The sequence below is a fragment of the Anarrhichthys ocellatus genome, unplaced genomic scaffold, assembly GCF_004355925.1.
Source record: "Anarrhichthys ocellatus isolate YVR2014 unplaced genomic scaffold, GSC_Weel_1.0 scaffold4, whole genome shotgun sequence".
In the NCBI taxonomy this organism is placed as follows: domain Eukaryota; kingdom Metazoa; phylum Chordata; class Actinopteri; order Perciformes; family Anarhichadidae; genus Anarrhichthys; species Anarrhichthys ocellatus.
Genome location: NW_022280034.1, coordinates 5,964,221 through 5,974,830, shown reverse-complemented (window position 1 = coordinate 5,974,830; position 10,610 = coordinate 5,964,221). Strand labels below are relative to the sequence as shown.

The 10,610-nt window shown below is 40.5% G+C and overlaps 1 protein-coding gene across 1 annotated transcript in view; it reads right to left on the bottom strand.

Annotated features, from left to right (window-relative positions):
- Positions 1-5,475: 5,475 nt before the first annotated feature.
- chst15 (carbohydrate sulfotransferase 15) overlaps positions 5,476-10,610 on the bottom strand; it is a 32,438-nt gene continuing 27,303 nt past the window's right edge. Inside the window, exons 5-8 of the mRNA XM_031843488.1 lie at positions 8,940-9,096; positions 7,880-8,036; positions 6,606-6,753; positions 5,476-5,932 (exon numbers count right to left, since the gene is read on the bottom strand). Coding sequence (XP_031699348.1) covers positions 5,733-5,932; positions 6,606-6,753; positions 7,880-8,036; positions 8,940-9,096 — 662 coding nt within the window. The 3' untranslated portion in view covers positions 5,476-5,732. The remainder of the gene's footprint in view (positions 5,933-6,605; positions 6,754-7,879; positions 8,037-8,939; positions 9,097-10,610) is intronic.

The following is a 10,610-nucleotide window of genomic DNA, read 5'->3' as shown; positions in this document are numbered from 1 at the left end:
GCCTTAATGTGACGCCCTATCTTACAGGTTCAGGGACTGACATCGTGATGCTGTCGGCATCTAGACGTCTTCTTTTAAGGAAGGAGGATCTATACAGGAACGAAGGACGACAGAGCCGACTGTTGAGAAAGGAGATGGCAGTGTCACTAGTGTCATTAGATCAATAATACCCAGCAGCAATTCATACTGTTTTTTTTGTTGTTGTTGTTGTTGTTGTTGTTGTTGAAGTGAAAATGAAATTGACCATACTATATAGGAGAGGTTTGGCGTCATTTCATTTGTTAATCTTCATCAACAAATCCCTGTCTTTGGCAGCCCCAAGCCCGGTGGTTCTGAGGGTGTAAATCTTATGAAACATGGTCACAAATATAGCCTATGGCCTAAAAGGTAAATCCAGCCTTGTGTGCAGTTATGAGGGACAGGAGGCAACAAGCTCAGAGCAACATCTTTATAGTGATCATATAATTATAGATGGTAACACTTAAAGACTGGATGAATAAAGAGCTGGGAAAACCTGTCCCCTGTAATTTAAGGCAAAATAACAGTGCCCTGCAGATTTACATTTTAATGACTCAGCTTTCCATAATGAGAACGGAGGTGTTCGGTGTTTGTGGCACAAGCATTTGACAGCTCTCAATGGTTGTGCTCCAGCAACTTCATGTACAACTGAACGTGGACAAGCCTTCTTTTTGTCCGACGTCATCAAACAATGAAACCCATGGCTTTGAAAATGAGTCTCTTCACATCTTTCAGAGTTGAAACACATTAAGCACCAATTAAAAGTACAGCTACAAAGACAGAGTTGAGCCAGCAAAGTAAGCATAACTGCTATGAACAACCTACAGTCCTCTGCTGGCTTTAAATGTTGAAAAATACCAATGATTCAGGAAAGATGTGGAGGCATTGTAAGGTTTAAATGAAGTTTCTAACTGACAACATAAATAAATGGAGAAGTCCTTTTTTTTACAAATTCAAAGAGACAAGATCACATTACTCATATCTTGCCTTTTTTGATTGTCAGTTTTAGGGTTGATTGATTTTAATATTTTTCTGAACATCTAATGGGAATTGCTGCTCCTCTACAAACTAACACACTGTTGCCTCAGAGGTAGGACTCTCTGGCTGCTCCTAAATCCTGGATCGAGACCACAGTCGACCAGGGTCTCAGCTGTCAGGGCCTCTCAGCTCTGGAGCTCCCTGCTTGAAGATCTGAGGTTCGCTGAGTATTTTAAATCATTCCTCAAAACCTCTTAAATACACCTTTTTTTTTACATTAACTGCATGTTTTACATAGTTTCCTGCTCTATAGTGTCTTCTCCATTTTGTCTGTTGATTTCACTCTGTTTTTGAGTAGTTTTTTTGTAGTACTTTTAATTTCCTGAACTTTTTTAAATATATAATTATGTTTTAATCACGATTATTATGTAAAGCTCCTTATACCTTTGCTTTGAATGATTTTTTTCAAAGATTGTTTTTGGGTCTTTTTTTGCCACATGAATTCACTGCCCAACAAGGATGTTAACAGAGAGGAATAGAGCTGAAACAAGTGTTAATAAACACACTTAAAGTCCATGCTCACTGATTTCTCTTGTTAGAAGATGAGAAAAATATAATATTGTGGCTTTTTTGATTGACATCACTTCACACCTGAATGAACTGAATTTAAAGCTGCAGGACAATTCAGTGAAATCAATTTTTCTAAAATGAATTACTTTATTTTAAGATGCACATTTTTGAAAAGCTTTCTGTTATGTCAGTTATTCTTTATTCCAGCCCTTATTGTACTTGAAATGAGAAGAACATTCATTTATGTATTATTTATAATCCATCCAGTTAAATTTGAAAACTGAGAATAATAATTTGTTAAAATATAATTGATGTGTACTTTCTTTATTTGATTTGACAGTTGTTGACTACACAGAGACGTTGTTACTACTACTAGGCTTCTTGAATATATTTATATATATATGGCACTAAATAGTGCGAGTTAGATATTATTGTATTGTTTTGGACCTTTGCCCGAGGAGATTTTCTCAATCTGGACCTTTTGGAATTTTAGTTGAATACCCCTGGCCTATAGTTTGATTTAAAACAAACTCCAGGTAATTTCTTCTAACAGCTGGGCATTTTAATTTGTAGTAATTATATCTCAAACAGGAGTAAATAGGGCATTTCAATGGAGGTCTGGCACACAGGAATATATATAGATGTTCATGTTAACAGGATCAATTAGTTAGTCATTTCATGGGATTATTTTCATAAAAAGAAAATACAATATCACTGTAAATATCATCTACTTGTTATTCACGGTTATTCAAAATAATCCATTGTGAACACCTTTTCATTGCACACATAAGCAATATCAAGCTTTGGGTATGAGGAATACTTAATAGGAACAATTGATTGTTGGTTTAAATAGCTAACCCTCTCCTTATACTCCTGCAGCAGTTGAGGTGTATTTAAACCCAACCGCGTAATCATAACGTTACCTCTTTGGTGACTTATTGTATAAATAGGCCTACTATAAGAAAACAGCAACCTTACAATCATACAGAGTCTGACAAACATGAACGTATTGCAGAACAGAGGCTTAGCCTATTCAGTCGGACAACCGCAGCTGCACTCCCTCATGACAAACTCGACAACTCTCACAGCACATATCCAACGCACCTTTTGACTTTCGCTCTATTTAAACTGCGAGTGCTCCGTCACCTTGTGGACGTATTCAGTGAGGCTGCCATGAAAAAAAACCCATTGGCTAACTTGATGCCATGCTCACAAAACAACATTAGAGTTTTGTAAATAAGATAGCCTGCCAAGGAACATTCGGGAATCAGTTCTGCACTTCGGCAGTGTAAGTTTGAGCTGACAATGCTGACATTAATATCTCAGTGGGTGTAGTTGTCCTTGGTTAGCCATATTAGTAAGCAAGGCTGCTAACTTCACTAGTTGCCCCTCTCACCTTCCTCTAATTCCTGCTTTAATGTTGCTGCCATGTCTATGAGAAGTATTTTCATAGGCTTTTAATTATGAATTTTGGTTGTTTTGTTGGAACATGCTTTGTGAATTTCCCATGCTGTTGATTTAAAATGATGAATATTGTTTATGTCTGTGTATTGTTGTTGTTCCTCCCCAAATGGGGCTCCATTGGCTCACGGTAATTGAGGGTAATGTTGTGTATTTGCTATATTGATATGTAAACATGGTTGCTCTCTTGCATACAGTCCATTTCAGTTCATTCATACCCCACTAGGCATTACAGAATATTTCAACTCCCAATTTGGGGTTTAGATGACTTTTAGATTTCCTATAAAATAATCTGCTACACTCGATAGCATTCAATGCCAACCTTAAGCTCATTTCCATGTACTGATCTGATTTTGATATGAAAAAGTTGGTAATATCTCTGCAGAGGTCACTTGTTTCAGCATGTTGCTGCATGCAAGATGGATTGCTGGGTTTTGATTTTTCCATCTCAATTCAAAAGTCTACAATAATAATTTAAAAACACTGGTGTCCAGTCTGCACATTGAAGATGAATACAGGTTTAAGTAAATTTGTCTCATAGTCTGATGTGCCCTGCTGTGCTGTCCCTGTCCCTCTCTTTTTGCAAACTCTGCTGTACACTGCACACACTCGCTGCATCTGCTCATATAGCATTTTATTAGCTCCACCTCCACCCCAGCATCCACCTGTTGGCTCTGAGCTGAAGCTCTCTGGGGGGGGGGGGGGGAAGTTTAATATCATCACTCCTCAGTATCCGCCGTGTTGAGCTCGCTGTGTCCTTGTGGGATGCGGTGGGGTCGTGTCAACTCAAATATCAACTCTGCTGGCATTATAAATCTGTTCCATGTGAGTTGGTTGACTGAATTATTCTTTTGTCTGATAGACTGCTAATACTGCCTGAAAAAACCCTGTAATTTCCCATGACAACACTTTGCACAGAGGCAATACAAAGGAATGCGAAATAATGGGATATTTGGCTGAATGTGCGTCTCAAAGATTCTCTGGAGTTTGGTCGGTGGCGGTAGTTGTCCAGTTTCCTGTCAGTCACTGTATTCTGATACAGCACATACTTGGATGGAAGAAGCGTTGATAATGTTTGTGAATTCCAAGGAAATTGAAGTTGGTTGGAGGCTCCCATTGAAGCAGAACCTCTTCAGCCGGATGGAACGTCCAACTCCGAACAAAATATGCAAATTACTTGCACTCAGATTGTCTTGATTTCAGTGAGGAGGAAGTCGTTAAAGCTGCTGGCATTTTGAAATTGTACAGTGAAAGAGCTGCATTCCCCTTTTTCTTGAAAACAACAAGAAGAAGAATGGGGTCACACATTGTTTAATAAATCTGTGTGATTGCCGGTTTCCTCTTAATTATGAAAGGTTTTCCAGTGGTATTTGGGTCAATTTGTCTTGAAGTGAAGTTTGGGGAGGACGGCTAAGAGGCAGCCAGAAAAGAGATGTATGACTCCTGATGGGTGACTTTTTTTGAGTTTTAAAGCACACTAAATCTTCTGTTGATTCTAGATAGACTGTGCTGCACTTACTAAATGCTCGTCTGCCCTCTGGTGTAGAAAAAGTGTATGTTCCAACTTCAGCATTTCAATATGTCAAAGTATCATTTCTCCTCAATTTAAAATGTTCAGCAGTGTTTTTAAACACATGAAATGGTTGTTGATTCTTTTCACGGTATATTTGAACTAGCTGTGTTTCTGTCTCGGGAGTTCAAACGTCTTTGTTTCATTTGCCAGATTTAATAGCTTCAAATCCAATCACACACAGTTTTGTTTCCAGCTTGTTACTAATTGGTGTTTATTCAGTGTTTGTGACACTCATTCAACAACAGAGGGAGAGCAAATTGTTAAGAAGACTTGATCAGAGTAATTGCTGTCTTTCGGGTATCTAACTCACTCAACTTCATAACTAAAATTCATATTTGTCATTCAGATTTCCCTTTTAGCTCATTTAGTATTCTAATACAACATATTAATATCTGAAGTTTGCACTTAAAGACTGAATTCATTCGATTTGGTGTCTTTTAGTTTTGAGTCGTTGGTCTGCTGCTGTTGGTATCAGCAGCAATAGCATTGGATGGGGCCAATGTTAAGACTGCAATGGTATGTGATGTCCAGTAGAGGGTGCTGTTGTTTCGCTAAACTTGTGCTCTGATTACAGACGAATGAATTCAGCTTTTTCTCACTATGTACAGTATAGGGGGACTCTGATTCATCATCAAGGCTAATACGTCTTTTATGTGCTCGGATATATTCCAGCTAAGGACAAAACTATTAAAATAAGTGTCATCTCTTCAGTTCTGTGACACGTATTCTTTTTTTAATTGTTCAAACAACACAGGACTCAGTTTTAATATCTTTGAATTCACTATTTAATTTTGTACATCTGGTCACAAAAAACAAAAACAATCCAGACTTGCCAACATCTCTTTCTCTCTTGTATTCATTCTCTCTCTCTCTCTCTCTCTCTCTCTCTCTCTCTCTCTCACTCACTCACTCACTCACTCACTCACTCACTCACAAAATCACCACGCTCTCTTGTGCTATTTTCTATCTTTGATTCATCTCTGTTTTTATAACTTAGAAAATAATTTATATTTAAAAAAACAACATTGATTTTCATGGGCAGTTGAGAGAGATGAAGCTCAAATGAAGGGGCTGGCTGACACATCAGTGGTTTTTTTTTTTTTGAACCGAAGTAAAGGGCAGGTGGGGTTGTTCAGAGTTTCGAGTTCTTCTCCCAGAAGAACGAGTCATTCCGCAGCACTTTGGCCAATTTTTCATTGAACGGCATGTAGAAATCCCGCAGGATCTCTTTAGTGATGGGCAGCATGGGTCCCAGGTTTTTGTCAGCCGGCCTCCTGGTGTTTGACGCTGGACTTCTCGTGATCTCTGACTCTTTTTCTTTTGTCAGGGGCCCTGTGAAACACACACACACAAGCACTTCTTTCACATCCCTCCTTCCCGGGCCACTTCACATTTTGCCGCAGCACCGAACAAACGGAACAAAAATACAGTTAAAGGACTCTACTCTGTCACTGTGTGTATCAGCTGTGCTCTGAGCAGAAGATTTGATGCTCCGGGAGGTAATCGCATCTTGGCTGGTGTTGGCAGCTCTTTGAAGAGCTAAGTCTGAGCTTTGGGGCAACTCAACTGTGGGATGAACCAGTGAGACAAGAGGGCTTCCAGACTACAGGGCAAGACTGTATTTTGACTGCAGCACACAGACACTGGCCTGTTACTTAAAGCAATCTACTGTATACCCCAAGGAGAGGTCGATACTTAAAGTACTGTATAGAAGGTGTAAGAAAGCTCAGAACCTCATCTTAGGGACATTTCATTTTAGCGCTGTTCACGACACAAGCACTTCAAAATCAACAGGATTTTCTAATGCAGTACATGCACTGCTCTTTGTTAACACGGTAGACACCAGAATCCCCTAATTACCTCCCTTGAGTACTTTTAACTACACGCCGACATGGCTTTTCACATTTCCCTACATCTTTAGCGATCTGTTAATTGTATTGATCGGAGCCACCAGAGGGAATGATTACAGACCAGGATCTTATGTGGGGATGTGTCGCTTACTCACCCAGGTTGAGGAAGTCAAAGACTTTGTGCATTGTGTATTTCCTGTTTGAGGCATGGTCTTCCAACCGCAGGACCAGAATCTGTTCCCTGCTGAAGACGGTCAGCCAGTCCATTAAGTACACAATGTACAGGCCGACTTGCAACCTGACCTGAGGACACAAAACAGGAGAATTAATGTGAGATAAACAAAGCTCTATCAGAAGAAACATCCTCCTCAGGGGAAGGACGCGGGGGTGTATGCATGGGTTAAACTTCTTTCAAGGGGATGTACGAGGAAGACCGAGGGAGGGAATTCCACCAGCATGCTCTTTCATCTTCCCCTTGGGTACGGCTGGGTAATGCAAGGCACCGCGTGGGCATGTGAACATGTGCTGGTATCATGTGGTGTGTGTGTGTGTGTGGTTGAGGGATTTCAGAAAGATGAAGTTTCTTCTAGGATCAAATGATCTATGATGTTGTTGTATTTAGTTTTAACCCATCATTGTAATCCATTATGCGTTACATTTACAAAAATTATAGAAACATTCGCAAGTAGTCTCTCAAATGTGAGGATGTTTTGTTCTCTGTTTTTCTCTGTTCTCTGGATTTTTGACTGTTGGTCAGAAAAGATGTCACCTTGGTAACTTGTGATGGGTGTGTCTCAAAATACATCTGAGACAATCCCCCCAAAAAATACATTTGCCGTTGATCTTTTATAAGATTTCACAAGCGCGTTCGCAGGTAGCCTAATTGTTGTTGAAATGTATTTCCACATGGACTAATAACTCTGAAGATATATTAGTGGAGGATGGACAAGCGTGCTCTCAGAGGACCATAAAGCTTGTCAGTGGCAGTTGGAGAGGAGGACCTCTGTGTAAGGCAGCCTGGAGGGGGAGCCAAAAGAGGACGGTCTCCTCCTCCCCCTGCCAGTCTGCCTCAACGCACTGTGGAAAAAGCTGGCCGGGGGCCCAACACTGGGGCCCCAGCATTGCCTGACACTAAGACTTGGTCTTTTTTGTGAGCAAGAAGGACATTCACACCACTGGTAAACTCGGTTTTCTAACACAAAGAGAGGCTCTAGACACTGCCAGGCTCGGTGGTTCAACAGTGTCGTTGACGCCAGTCCCTTTCATGAAGTCCGCCCTGCAAGCTTTAGCGTGTGCTAATGAAGTGTGGATTTCACTCCATCTGTCTTTTTTACTCCCTTTTCTATTTCTTTCTTCCCACCAGCTAATACGCTGGTGGCTACATTGCGGTCCTCTGCGAGACAAAAGCGGGAGGGGAGGGTGCACTCACTGGCATGGCGTTGTTGATAGTAGTGTTGTACACACAGGAGCGCATCGTGTACTCCGTAAGGCACCCTTCGAATAGCTGCAGCGACTCCGACACCTTCTCGTGGAAATCCTCCGCAGACTTGTTGGAAATACCGAAGTAAAGGTAGTCTGAGTAGAGCCTGCAAGACAACGGAGATGCTCTGTAAACAAATCTGAACCTGGGACCCGAAGATTTCACTTTGTTAAAAAGAGGACACATGACTCATTGTTTCCCAGGTTTTTCAGATACAGAACCTGTTTTCATCCATATTTGGTCTTGCATCAAAAATCTGTTTCCTGCAGCAACACATGCAGCAACTTACTGTAGTTTAAAGTCAGGCACAAAGTGAAGACAAAAACTTAACAACTTGGATAAATATGACTGAGCAGTCATCCTCGGACTGGACTGGATAGCTATTGCAGAAATAAATGATTGCCATTGAAATGATCCAGGATTGGGTACATAGGGATCAGTTTTCATAGACTTGAATGAACAATATTTGAAATAAGTGGTCATTAAATCCGGTTTTAACGGAGTGCGTTTATCTCTGGCTGGAGATCTCAATGATGTGCAACTAAAAGGGAATTGGGGATATGATAGCCTGGGACTGTGAACTTTTGAGTATAAAAAATGCATGATATGGAGACAGATATTGACCCTGAGAATATATTTTATGGCAACATGAATAATCATTTTGAGTACTAATGAACAGTTTAATATAAAATGAATGCTACACAAAGTAGTTTAAACAGAATGCCTTGCAGGCATTCAGCAGTAAGTTCTCTTCGACTCTGATAAAGGCATCATAATGAGTAGCATTTGACAGCCAGGCTGAGTAAAAGGCAACGCCTGTGACAGCAGGCCTTTTGTTTCCTGTAAACACAAAAAAAGCATCTGTCTGTATCTGCAGTGTAAACAGCTATGATGGAGGCAACAAAGATGTCGCAGTGGGAGTCAGAGCTGTATCTGCATCGTTACCGGCATGCATTTTTAGTGCAGATATATGCAGGGGGCGAGGCAGTAAAGCGGAGATTACTTTCACCTTTCCACCGGGTCCCTGAGCATGATGATGAAGCGGGCATCGGGCTGCAGGGCGTGGACGAAGTCCTGGATGAGGAAGGGAGGCTCTCCCTCTGTGGTGTTGTCGTAGAAGTACACCCAGGCGTTGTTGTCCCACATGGTAGACGCGCTGGCTTCTCCTGCAAAAATGACAGCCATAGTGGTTAAAAATATAAACATGCACACAGACCATCATACAATTATCCAGAGGCAAAACAAAACATACACATAGACACATTTTCATAGTTTTTCTCACTCTTTGGTGTTGCGTTTGATGTGTGTAATTGAATACGCGAGGCTTATTGTCTCTGTTTTTTATATTTTTTTATAGATTTTCACAATCTTTACAAGGCAGCGGATTGATTTAAACCATAAAAGTAAAAAGTAAGCCAAATATTTTCTGGATCCAGTTTCTCGAATGTGAGGATTTGCTCGTTTGTCTCTGTTCCATTATAATATTGTGAATTGAATATCTTTTGGGTTTCCGACTTTTGGTCAGACGTCATCTTTGACTCTGCAAATTATATAGACTAATAAATAAATAAATAATAGATCAATCAAGAAAATAATTGGCAGATTTTGATAATAGTTGTTGTTTAAAAAGACACTGCCATTTTAGTTTACAGTAAACAATACTCTCCTGGGACATTGACAGTACAGAAAATATGGTTAATTATGATTATGTTCCAAACTTTTTAACATTTAATATTTGCGTAGAGTTTTGTTTTATTGTTTTCTCAGATTTTTTTGTAAGTAACTGTTACAAACAGATAAATTCCCCAATTAGTGTCTTCTGAAATGACAAAGTACTAATCCGTAAACGCAACGATTGTTTCAACTTCTACATACAACTGCCTTTGAATCAAACTAACAGACACAGCATGTTCCCAACATAGATGCGACAAGTCGATAAAACAAAAGATTCTAAAGCAAAAAAAACAACAACAAAAAAAGCAAGTGCATGTGACAACTCCAGCTGTGAGTAAAATTGCAGAAAGACTTGCACACAGTGGCAGCACTGTTGCTCATAAGGAGTCAGAAGACGTCGCTTCTCCAACAATTTGAGAGCAGAAAATTTATCAGGCTGTGCCGAGACATGAAATCCAGGATTCATTAGGCTGTCTCTGCCTTCATTATCCTCTTATCTGTGAAGTGAAGCTGTGATGTATTTGCAGGGAACACAACACGGGGGCCTTATCTGCCTCCTTCCTCAGAGAAAGGGATTGATAGCCAGGACCTATTTTCTGTGATGACAACGGTGAGGGCCAAATGGGATCGCTGCTAATGCTGTCGTGATTGAAATAATACACACTGATCAAGTCTGTTTAAAGGTCTCGGTGTCCATTAAAAGGGATTATTTTGCCCCCAGGGGGGGGCGTAATAGGGCAAACAAATGGCGGAGCCAGACCGGCGTGCCTCTTATATCCTGGCCACAGGCCTGCACCTTGCTGGGCTCTCCCAGGGTATCGTGTGAATACTGAGTGGGGCTTTGGCACACTCCCCCCCTCCTTTTTTACAATAATTATTTATTTAAAGAGGGAAACAAAACAGAGCGGCACGCTAAGCTGTGCTCAATGCACCAACTCTATCCGGTCTGAAAAGGCTATTGTCGAAAACTTAAATCAGTTTCTTCTTTGCAGTCGAGCAGTTCTTT